The following is a 12,287-nucleotide window of genomic DNA, read 5'->3' on the forward strand; positions in this document are numbered from 1 at the left end:
TTTGGGGTGGATCTAGGATGCACAACATACACTATGAAGTATCGTAAAACACCTCCGATGTTGTTTACAAGATCGTTACTCTCTCTGTCGTGGGTATACAAACCCTAGAGAGTATAAAGAGATTACAAGAGAAGTACATGGCTAATAGCTAAGCCTAGGATTACGTATCTATCACTAGCTTACTCTATCTCTCCAAGAGACGCTATGGAAGCTCCCGCCTCCTAGAAGCTCAGCTTGAGCTTGGAGATCCCTGTTGTGATCTCTCATTCTTTCTATTGTCAGCATTTCACCTAATGAGCTTCAACGATTAGGTCCATATGTTGTTCGTGCGTAACTTGTAAAAGCCGTCCCAACATTGAACATGTCTGATGGGCTTTGACCAAACCTCACAATAATAGCAGATGGAACTGAAGAATACGATAAGTGAAATCGAATTTTCTGGTATGGAGATACAAAATAATTCTCGCGTTAATTGAATCATACAAAGTATAAATTATGTGTTATTGACTAAAAGATACTCGGGTTCATGTTTGCTTGTTCTATGTCTTAAAATAAGCTTTGTATAAAGAAAATTGCACTCACTAGCGTTCAAAATTTTTATAATTAACAAACTAACTAGAAAATAAAATATCTCCAATATTATTACAACATATACTATATTATTCTCTTTGTTTATCTACATCATTTTTATTTTATTTTATTTGATTTATATTTTTCCTAATCGTTATACCACTTCTTTCATATTTACATCTATCACATCAGCTTTTACCATCATATCATCACCATGACCACCACCGTAGTCATATTAATCTATGCTATGAAAAACTTCTCTATATCTACAATCACGGTTTACTCTGGAACCACGACCACCACTTGCTTCGTAAACACTATCGCCAGTGTATCGCCACTCTAGTAACTGATGTCACTGCTGTAATCACCACTGCCACTTGCTCCTCTACTGTCTCTTCAACCACCACCTCTTCCTCCGTGGCAATCATTACCTCTTTCGTAATCACCATCAACTCTTTCATGACTACATCCATCGCACGTCCACCATCATCGTAGCCACCACAAACACAATTAAATCCATAACCTCCGATACATCTTTCCTATCCACCCACCGATTCTTCCATATCGACCATTGCATCTTGTGACTGTAAACTTGAGTTCTATACTATTTGCTAATTTAACATATACATAGTACAATATTTTTAAACCATTTGATAATTTAAGGGTAGACGACCTATTTTCCCACTTACATATCTCCTTTATTTCCTTCAATGGATGTATACCTCCGAAAATGAGAACAAATTATTCTGAGATTTGTGAAAAGAATTGCAATTTAGAAGTAGAAATGCTTGTGATTAGGCCTGGGCGTTCGGGTGCTTCAGATTTTTGGGTTTTCGGATGGAGAGGTACAAAACCCGTTCGGGTTATTTTAAACTTCGGATCGGGTTCGGTTTTTTAAGGTTCGGGTTATTTCAGGTATAACCGAACTGTGTAACAAATAATAATAAAATTTTTATGTATCTTTGATTTGACCCTATGAGACCAGAAACAATACTTTTGAAGTTAAAAAAATAAACAACTTAATATAAGATTTATGATCTTTCTGATTTGTTATTACGTTGAGGAACACGAGCATGTATTCTTTTTCTTTGTGTAGTTTCTATTTGTATTATATAGAATAGAAAATGGTAAAAAATCCATCTATTCATAAATCAAAATCAAAGAGACATCAAAATCAAACCTGGATAATCATGAATATTTGAGCTCATGCCTGTGTAAATAGCAAAGAGAAAACAAATCGCAAATCCTACTTGTAATCAAATATAAATCAAAATAGCAAAGTATAGTGATTCATACATGTAATCGGTTATAAAATGAGTTTGAGTATGTACTGAACATATACGTTGAATAAGGACAAGACGGAAAGATGAATGAGAATGGAAGATATAAGTTTAGGGTTAGTAATATATATATATATACATATATATATTCGGGTACTTCAGATAATTGGTTCGGGTATCGGATATAACCAACGGGTACGGGTATCCGGACTGGTTGAATCCTAAACCCGTTGGGGTTTTTTAACTTCGGTTCAAGTTTTTCGGGTCGGTTCGAGTTCGGGTTCGGGTTTTGGTTAATATGCCCACACCTACTTGTGATTCCGGGTCAGAATCTTCTTCTATGGATTTCATGTTTCTGATTGGAACCTGAAACCAGATTTCATGTTTCTGTTCTTCAATCAATTGATAGTGTCTTTTTCAGATATGTTTGATTTCTCCTAACTGATGGTTTCACCTCAACCGACCTTCCAGTGCTCCTCTGCATCGCCTCCCACTGAATCGTCGCCGCTCTCTTCCAATCTCCGAGACGAGACTCGATCAAGTAACATGGAACTGCGCCTTGATGATGGATTTCACTATCTCTTGGTCTGCCTCGGGGAGTGACTTGGTTACGATAGGTGGCGGAGGAGGAGACATAACGGACGAACATGACGAGCATGAACCTGAGATCGATCTCAAAGCATGACATGGAGAACAAACTCAGTGGCATATCTGCGTTGATACTGATGGTCCTTTGTGTGAATGTTTAGAGAAAGATGAAACTCTGAACTTTGAATCTTATTTCTTCAGTAGTTTACTAAGAGACTATTACAATGTATTTATGCTCAGTTTAGGAAGGATCTAGACAGGCTCTTAACCTTATCCTTAGCTAGCTGTTAAAGTCATCTTGATTGACAGACTGTAATATGCCAAATCTGTTACTAAGGAGAGACTCCTTTTGCTTTGTAGGTACATAAGACTGAAGATTTCTTGTTTTTACTTGAGGAACCAAAGTGGACTTCTCAGCTGGGCCTATGGTAACTGAAGTTGGGCTTGTAGCTTTGGGCTTCGTTACTGAGTTTGCTACGAAGCTCAACAAACGGACGGCGAGGCAGAGGCTTGGTAAATATATCGGCGAGCTGCTGCGACGCCGGGATATGTTGTGTTTCGATGAGAACCAACGCGACTTGCTCACGGATGTAGTGAAAGTCAGTATTGAAGTGCTCCGATCTGCTATCGAGAGCTGGATTAGCATTGAGGTAAACAGCGGAGAGGTTGTCGCAGTGGAGAATTATCAGACGGTACTGTGGGACGTTGAGATCTCGGAGAAGGACAGACAGCCATGTGAGATCCTGTGCAGCAGAGGTGAGAGCTCGGTACTCTGCCTCTGTGGAGGATTTCGACACCGTCGCCTGCCTTTTTGCCGACCACGAGATCAGATTCTGACCAAGGAGAGTACATAATCCAGTCGTCGACCGCCTCGTCTCCTTACACCCAGCCCAATCACTGTCGCTGTAAGCATTCAATACCAACAACTGATTCTTCCTGATGTGAAGTCCTAGCATCAATGTTCCTTTTATGTAACGTAGGATCCGTTTGAGAAGACCAAAGTCTGTCACAGTCGGAGCATGCATGCGCTGACAGATGAACCTGACGGCATACTGGATGTCAGGCCGAGTAATGGTGAGGTACTGGAGCTTACCAGCAAGGCACCGGAAGTATGTAGGCTCAGGGAACAGAGAGAGATCGACACTCTCAATGCGCTGCGGATGTGGTGTAGGCATCAGGTTGCAGTGTGACATCTGCGCTTGATGCAATATGTCCTCTGCGTAAGCTGACTGATGAAGAAAGAGGGAGTCTTCACGGGTGACGATCTCAATGCCTAAGATGTACTTCGGAGTTCCAAGATCCTTCATGAGGAACCGCTTGTTCAGAGCAACAAGAAGATCACTAATAAGTAAGTTGTTGGGGTCAAAAATGGTTATTTCGAAATCAACGGCTATGATTATTTCTTATTCACGGATTTCTCGCAAAACATTCACTGAAAGAAAGATCGGAAGTGAACGAACGAGCGAATCCCGCACAAAAGCCACTCACCGGCGAGCTGAACCGTCGTGTGGTTGCACTCGTCCGGCGAGCTCAACCATTACGCCGGTCAGCTCGCCAGCGAGCTAAACCGTCGTGTGGTTGTGCTCGCCGGCGAGTTCGGCCGTCACGCGAGTCGGCTCGCCCGGCGAGCTCGACCTGATCCCGGCCTGTCCGATTTACTTTGACTCCCGTATCATCCGTATAGCTGTGATATCCGACTTTCGGGACCATATACTTCTCGTTTCGTTTTGATTAAAGTTATTCTCGAAGTTTTATGAATAAAACCGAGAAATCGTATAGACGCCAAAAAGCCTAAGAACGGTCCGCAAGGATCCAAACTGGTCTAGAGGTCCATCTACGCTTTCAGAAGGGATTCGAGCCCATAAAAGTTATGACGGTTTGTCCTAACTCGCAGAAATACGATAAATGCTAAGTTTCCAAAGATAAATATAAAGATTCGAGGATAACTATCAAGATCGACGAAAAATGGAATATTCCAAAAGAGATAGACTTGGGCCCGGAGGCGAAGGATGGGCCACCGACCTAGAGCGACTATATAAGGAGAGCAGGAGCAGAAGAAAAGGGGATCCGAGAATTTAGAATTAGAGAACTCCTGTTAGCTTAGAGAACTTAGGGCTTAGGTGGTTAGACTAGCACGTCAAGGCTTAGGACGTCTTGGCCGCCTCTTGTCCTGTTGTTCCGATAGTTAGCATATCTCTACTCCTCTCGGAGAAATCTTGTATTCATACTATTCCATAAAACACCTCTGAGCGATTATCTATCTTTTTATCGTTCTAAAGTGATTACGCAGAGAATTCAGACCTTCAAGGAAAAACGGGTTCACTCGGTTTTCCTCCATTATTATTTATTATAATTGACAGTGCGAATTTCGGTTTCCACAGTTTGGCGCTAGAAGGAGGGGGCAGGATGAATTCTCTAACTCAAAATCACTAAACGATAAAAGACACAGGATGTCCGCTCCAGCAGCTAACGATGTCGTTTCTTTCAAGGACCGGGCAACGGCCGATCAGGCCAAACCCCACAACGATCTCCTTGTCATCGAGCTGACGATCCAGGACATCGATGTAGCGAGAGTGTTGGTCGACACCGGATGCTCGGCCAATATTATCTACAAAAGCACCCTCAAAAGAATGGAGATCGATCTGTGCGCCGTTACGGAAAGACCCAGCCCGATATTCGGACTCTCGGGAAATGCTACTATGACTCTAGGCTCGATCGACCTCGTTGTTAAAGCCGGGAGCGTCATCAAAGTCACAGAATTCTTAGTCATCGACCGCCCAACATCGTACAACGCGATCGTCGGTACTCCATGGCTGAATTCCATGCGAGCGATCCCTTCAACATTCCATCTGTGCCTTAAGTTTCCAACCCCTCGTGGAGTCGACACTATACAAGGAGACCGCAGGATGTCACAAGTATGTTTCGCCGCCGAGTTAAAAAGAAAGAACTTTGCGATAGAAACTTCCCATAAAAAGAAAAGAAAGCTGACTCTCGATGAGAACGCCCCGGAACGAGACTCGACAGTCTTCTGGCAATCTCAAAGGGCCGAAGCCCTAGAAGGAAAGCGCGAACCGACTTGCGAACCGGTAATTTCGATTTGCCTCGACGAATCCTCTCTGGAACGATGCGTCGAGATTGGAGCCAACCTCCGCGAGCCACTAAAGACAGAGCTCATCGCCTGTCTCAAAAAGAACCTCAATGCGATCGCTTGGGCCGCGGAAGATATGCCAGGGATTGATATCGGCATAACGTGTCATGAGCTTAACATCGATCCAACCTACAGACCTGTCAAACAAAAAAGGCGGAAGCTAGGACCGGAGCGTGCCACCGCGGTAAATGAGGAAGTCGAAAGACTCCTGAAGGTCGGATCAATAACAGAAGTTAGGTATCTAGACTGGCTCGCTAACCCGGTCGTGGTCAAAAAGAAAAACGGCAAGTGGCGTGTATGCGTCGATTTCACCGATCTCAACAAGGCCTGTCCAAAGGATTACTTCCCACTCCCGCACATCGACCGACTGGTCGAAGCAACAGCAGAGAACAAACTCTTATCATTCATGGATGCCTTCTCCGGGTACAATCAGATCATGATGAATCCCGACAATCGTGAGAAAACTGCGTTCATCACCGATCGGGGAACATATTGCTACAAAGTAATGCCTTTCGGTCTCAAGAATGCAGGCGCCACTTACCAGCGACTTGTCAATCCAATTTTTTCCGAATAGCTCGGCAAGACTATGGAGGTATACATCAATGACATGCTCGTAAAGTCTCTTGACGAGCAAGACCACGTCTCCCATTTGGGGGAGTGCTTTGCAAAACTTAACGCCCACAACATGAAACTGAACCCTGCAAAGTGTAGATTCGCGGTGGCGTCAGGAGAATTTCTAGGTTACCTAGTCACGTGTAGTGGGATCGAAGCCAATCCTAAGCAGATAAATGCGTTAATAGAGATGGTCTCGCCAAGGACGAAACGAGAAGTCCAAAGGCTAACCGGAAGAGTCGCGTCCTTGAACCGTTTCATCTCGCGCTCGACAGATAAGTGTCTTCCTTTCTACGACACGCTGAAAGGGAATAAGGTGTTCGAATGGTCGGAGGAATGTGAGAAAGCTTTCCAACAGCTAAAACGTTACCTAGCCACTCCTCCCGTCCTCGCAAAACCAGTGGAGGGCGAACCCTTGTTCCTGTACATCGCAGTCTCCACAACAGCGGTAAGCGGCGTTTTGATTAGAGAGGAACGCGGTGAGCGAAAACCAATCTTCTACAGAAGCAAAACGTTACTGGACGCTGAGACCCGGTATCCCCTGATGGAGAAACTAGCATTCGCAGTTGTGACATCGGCAAGGAAACTCCGGCCGTACTTTCAGTCGCATACCGTAATAATCCTCACCACCTTCCCCCTGCGAACGATCTTGCACAGTCCGAGTCAGTCAGGACGACTCGCAAAATGGGCAATCGAACTAAGCGAGTACGACATGGAGTACCGCCAAGAACCTGCGCAAAATCTCAAGTACTAGCGGACTTCTTGGTAGAATTGCCCACGGGGGATATGAAAAACACGGAACCAGACTCAACCTAGATCCTTCACGTCGACGGATCATCGTCCAAACAAGGATCCGGGATCGGAATCCGGCTCACATCTCCGACCGGCGAAGTCTTGGAACAGTCGTTCCGATTGGAATTCCATGCGTCGAACAACGAGGCCGAATATGAAGCACTCGTCGCAGGATTACGATTAGCCCATGGGTTTAAGATCCGTAACATTCACGCTTATTGTGACTCTCAGTTAGTCGCAAATCAGTACAGTGGAGAATACGAAGCGAGGGACGAAAGAATGGATGCATATCTAAAACTCATCCAAGACTTCAACCACTTCACCCTCACTAGGATTCCTCGCTCGGAAAACACTCAGGCGGATGCCTTGGCCGCACTCGCATCAAGTTCGGATTATGGACTAAGACGATTAGTCCCCGTCGAGTTCATCGAACACCCAAGCATCGGACTACCAGTGGTCGCCAATCTGATTCGAGCACAATTCGAAAATGCAGAGGAAGTCGAAGACCCACCAGAAGAAAACGTGGATCAGTTGGAATACGGCTGCGACAACCCATGGCTAGAGCCAATCCGAGCATACATAATCAACGGATCGCTTCCCACTGAGAAATGGGCAGCCCGCAAAATCAAGACCCAGACCGCGCGATATGTAACGGTAGAAGGAGAAATCTACAAATGGAGATTCTCCGGCCCGCTCATGACCTGCGCCGAAGGCGAAAAAGCAAGAAGAGTAATGGAGGAGGTTCATTCCGGATCATGTGGGAACCACTCCGGCGGAAGATCTCTCGCCGTAAAAATAAAATGCCATGGTTATTACTGGAAAACTATGATCAAAGACTGCGAGAAGTTCGCACGAAAGTGCGAAAAATGCCAAAGGCACGCGCCGACAATCCATCAACCCGCGTAAGTCCTCTCGTCCATCTCGTCTCCGTATCCCTTCATGCGATGGTCCATGGATATCGTCGGGCCATTACATAACTCGAAGCAGAAACGCTTCCTCCTGGTCCTCACGGATTTCTTCTCTAAGTGGGTAGAGGCAGATTCCTACGCAAGTATCAAAGACGTACAAGTTGAGAACTTCGTATGGAAGAACATCATCACCAGACACGGGGTCCCTTACGAAATCGTGACAGACAACGGATCTCAGTTCATCTCTACCCGATTCGAAGCATTTTGCGAGAAGTGGAAGATTTGACTGACCAAGTCGACTCCCAGATATCTGCAGTGTAATGGCCAGGCAGAGACCATCAACAAAACCGTCCTCGACGGGTTAAAAAAGCGCTTAGAAGCCAAAAAGGGGCGATGGGCAGAAGAGCTCGAAGGAGTTCTTTGGTCTCATCGTACGACCCCGAGACGGGCTACGGGTGAAACCCCATTCGCCCTCGTTTACAGAACGGAATGTATGATCCCCGCGGGAGTAGAATTTCCCAGAGTATGGAGAAGATTCCTCCCCGAACAAGAAGGTCTTAACAGCGCAATGCTGCTAAACGAACTCGATCTTATTAACGAGCGGCGAGATCAAGCTCTCATACGAATCCAAAATTACCAGCACGCCGCCGCAAAATAGTACAACTCAAACGTTCGCCATGGCAGGTTCAAAGAAGGCGACCTGATCCTTCGCAAAGTCTTCCAAAACACTGCCGAACGTAACGCAGGAAAACTGGGAGCAAACTGGGAAGGTCCATACAAGGTCATAAAGGTAGTCCGACCAGGATCATACCAAATCACAAACATGCAGGACGTCAAGATCCAAAGAACCTGGAACGCGATGCATCTTAAGAAATACTACCGCTAATCGTAAAGTGGATCCAAAGAACTGCGAGATGGCTTGATCCCCGAAAAATGGTACGTAGGCAGCTCGTCCAGCGAGTTCAGCTATCCCCTCATCTTAAAAAGGGGGGGGGGAGGAATGGGTACGTATACTCGTATGCTCCCGCAACTTTCAAAAAGTTGATCTTTTCGAAACTTTTTACACAAAAAAAAAAACGCAACGCTACAATCGCTAAGCCCACTATCCGACAAACGGCTAGAACGGCGGTCCAGAACTCGCCCAGAACGCCTAAATCAGCTATCACGCTAAAACCAACAAACCCACGAATGCTCACAAAAAAGCATCCTTGGTAAAAAGCCCGCAAGAAAAACGCGGCTCAAAACAAAAAAGATTAACTTCTGGCACTGTGAGACGTCGCAACACGCTTGAAGTTACGGTCTTTCCAAACACTTATGGAAACAACACTCTTGTTTCCAAAATCAACATACCTCCAACGGTGAAATGCCTTTAAAATGTCATCACTTCTTTGTTTCTGATCACAACAAACGAACCCTAACGTCCTAAACAGACACTAGCCGCCCTCGAGAGGATAGGCTCTCTTACATCCGACAAGGATACCATAGCGCGCTATACAAGAAAATCCAAAATTTTGGCCAGCACCTCCAAACGGCCTTTGGAAGTAGCTCGATTCATACCAAGACAAGTCATATAAGCCGATAACACTTCGCAGACTTTATATCGGTACGAATCAGGTAGAAATCGCAAACAGGCAAAACGAAAGCCGACTTGTCATCGCATAGCCTTAGTACAAAAGTAAACCTTGGTCTTTCCCTAAACCCAGTCTTGCTGGATCCTGACATCTCAAAGGCATAATATCGACATCCCGATATGAGATCCCAAAACTTGTCTCTTCACCTAAGTCTATACGTTTTCACGAGTCCTCGCACAAAGCAAAAGCTGCGCTCTCAACAAACTATGGATACGGTGATCGTCCGGGGGCAAGGAACGAGACGACAACTCACTCCTTCGCCCTCTAACTTCGAAAAACCCGGAGTTCTCTCGATTTATAGTAAGCCAAAAAGGTTTTATAGATTGAGCCAAGCATTATACAAAAATCCCTAACAAGGGCAGGGATTCAAAGCCACCAACGGCCAGTCCCGAAACATGCAAACTGTAGCCTCACAAACAGGCCAAAACAAAAAATAAAAAAAAAATCCCCGAAAGGATCATTACCTTAAGCACTCCTCGGAGCACTACCTTCATCCTCAACCTCACAGCCATCGCCTCCCTCGGCCGCTTCGTCGTTTCCTCTCCCGCTCGCAACATCTCCACCTTCTTCAGCCGCGGGGCCTTGCCCCTCAGTCTCTCCCGAACACGGCGTGAGGGTGCACCCGAACTGCAGCTGGGAGAGGATCGAGTCGAAGTCCTCGTCGGAAGCCTTCAACTCCTCCTTGCGAGACAACAGCCTGGCTTCTTCGGAGTCCAGAGTCGGAACCATGTCGCCTTTAAGCAGGTGGATCTCGTTCAGGCTTCCCTCGACGCTCACCAGAGCCAGGTCCTTCTCATGGACTACCATAAGGGAATCAAACAGAACAGCCATAATCGTCAGGCGAGCATGAAAATCATCCCTCGAAACAACAGTCCTCGACTCTTCTCGGTTCTGAATTTCACGCTGGAGACGACGGACTTCAGAAGCCTTGCTCTTCTTCTCTTTCTTCAGCTTGAACAATGCGCTCGCCGACTTTCCGAGGTCCCACTCGAGATCGCTGACCCGAACCTCCAGCTGAGAGAGCTCAGCAGCACGAGCAGCTTCAGTAGATTTCAACGCGGCCTCGGCTTGTTTCAATGCCTCTCGCGATTCAGCCAGGCCCCTTGTCGAACGCTCTATCTCTGATCCGCAGTCGCTGAGCATCCCGTCAATCAGGGTTACAAACTATACATGAAATAAGGGTCAGGATAATCGTAGAACAAGGTGGCTTATGTTGAAAATAGTCAAAACAAACCTTGGCACGATGTTGCGACAAAGGTCCCGAGGGCTCCCCTTCCGCGCCAGCGGTGCATCTCCTCTTCTTGACGGTCTCGGTCGCAGCGCCAGTCCTCTTGCGAATTTTGGTCAAAGGAGAAGCACTGGACGCGGGAAGCCCTAGGACGATCTCCTTCCTATCCAAAGGTGGAGGCATCAACTCCGTCGCCTTCTCCTCCTTAGGAGCTGGGACTGGTGTGGTCGAAGAGCCCGAGGGTTGAGCCGAGACCTCTGGAACTTGAACAGGAACCATGGCCGATTCTGTGAGGGGCGTGGCATCACCAGGGGACTTGTTTCCTCCACCCGAGGTCGACATCGCAGGCGAAGAAAGGATAGCTGGCACCTCAGGCTGAATCCAACCCCTTCCTTCTCGGCACTGCGTCTGGACAGTCTCTCTTTGAAAGAAAGAAACCCGGCGATGAAGGTTGGAGTAGCTCCATGCATGGCCGGAGTCGGAAGTGCCGAGTTGGCCTCACCCATCTCGACGTCGGAGCTTTTCTTTTCACTTGGGGAGGAAGACATTCTTGATAGGTAGTTTGAAGAAAATAGAATGTGAGAGAAAGAGATGTGTGAAGAATGAGGAGTGGTGAGTTGCTACTTATAAGGATATGAGGGTGACGTGGATTTCCACAATAAATATTCTTAGCCAAAGATTTTGATTTCTAATTCACATCATTCGCCCGCAAAATCGTTTCCGAGTCTTATGGGCTGGGGGGCTAACTGTTGGGGTCAAAAATGGTTATTTCGAAATCAACGGCTATGATTATTTCTTATTCACGGATTTCTCGCAAAACATTCACTGAAAGAAAGATCGGAAGTGAACGAACGACCGAATCCCGCACAAAAGCCACTCGCCGGAGAGCTAAACCATCACGCGGGTCAGCTCGCCGGCGAGCTCAACCATCACTTCGGTCAGCTCGCCGGCGAGCTGAACCGTCGTGTGGTTGTGCTCGCCGGCGAGTTCGGCCGTCACGCGAGTCGGCTCGCCCGGCGAGCTCGAACTGATCCTGGCCTCTCCGACTTACTTCGACTCACGTATCATCCGTATAGCTGTGATATCCGACCTTTGGGACCATATACTTCTTGTTTCGTTTTGATTAAAGTTATTCTCGAAGTTTTATGACTAAAACCGATAAATCGTATAGACGCCAAAAGGCCTAAGAACGGTCCGCAAGGATCCAAACTGATCTAGAGGCCCATCTACGCTCTCAGAAGGGATTCGAGCCCATAAAAGTTATGACAGTTTGTCCTAACTCGCAGAAATACGATAAATGCTAAGTTTCCAAAGATAAATGTAAAGATTCGAGGATAACTATCAAGATCGACGAAAAATGGAATATTCCAAAAGAGATAGACTTGGGCCCGGAGGCGAAGGATGGGCCACCGACCTAGAGCGACTATATAAGGAGAGCAGGAGCAGAAGAAAATGGGATCCGAGAATTTAGAATTAGAGAACTCCTGCTAGCTTAGAGAACTTAGGGCTTAGATGGTTAGACTAGGACGG

General features: G+C 46.3%; 1 protein-coding gene across 1 annotated transcript; it reads left to right on the forward strand.

Moving 5' to 3' along the window:
• The first annotated feature begins 4,888 nt into the window (after positions 1-4,888).
• On the forward strand, positions 4,889-6,160 carry LOC106363748. Its single transcript, XM_013803442.1, has one exon. The coding sequence runs from the start codon at positions 4,889-4,891 to the stop codon at positions 6,158-6,160; it is 1,272 nt and encodes a 423-aa protein (XP_013658896.1).
• Positions 6,161-12,287: the final 6,127 nt, after the last annotated feature.

This window comes from Brassica napus, chromosome C7 (genome assembly GCF_020379485.1).
Source record: "Brassica napus cultivar Da-Ae chromosome C7, Da-Ae, whole genome shotgun sequence".
Lineage (NCBI taxonomy): Eukaryota > Viridiplantae > Streptophyta > Magnoliopsida > Brassicales > Brassicaceae > Brassica > Brassica napus.

Excerpts from the sequence above, each read along its gene's own strand:
- LOC106363748 (XM_013803442.1), top strand. The coding sequence starts at position 4,889 with ATGTCCGCTCCAGCAGCTAACGATGTCGTTTCTTTCAAGGACCGGGCA.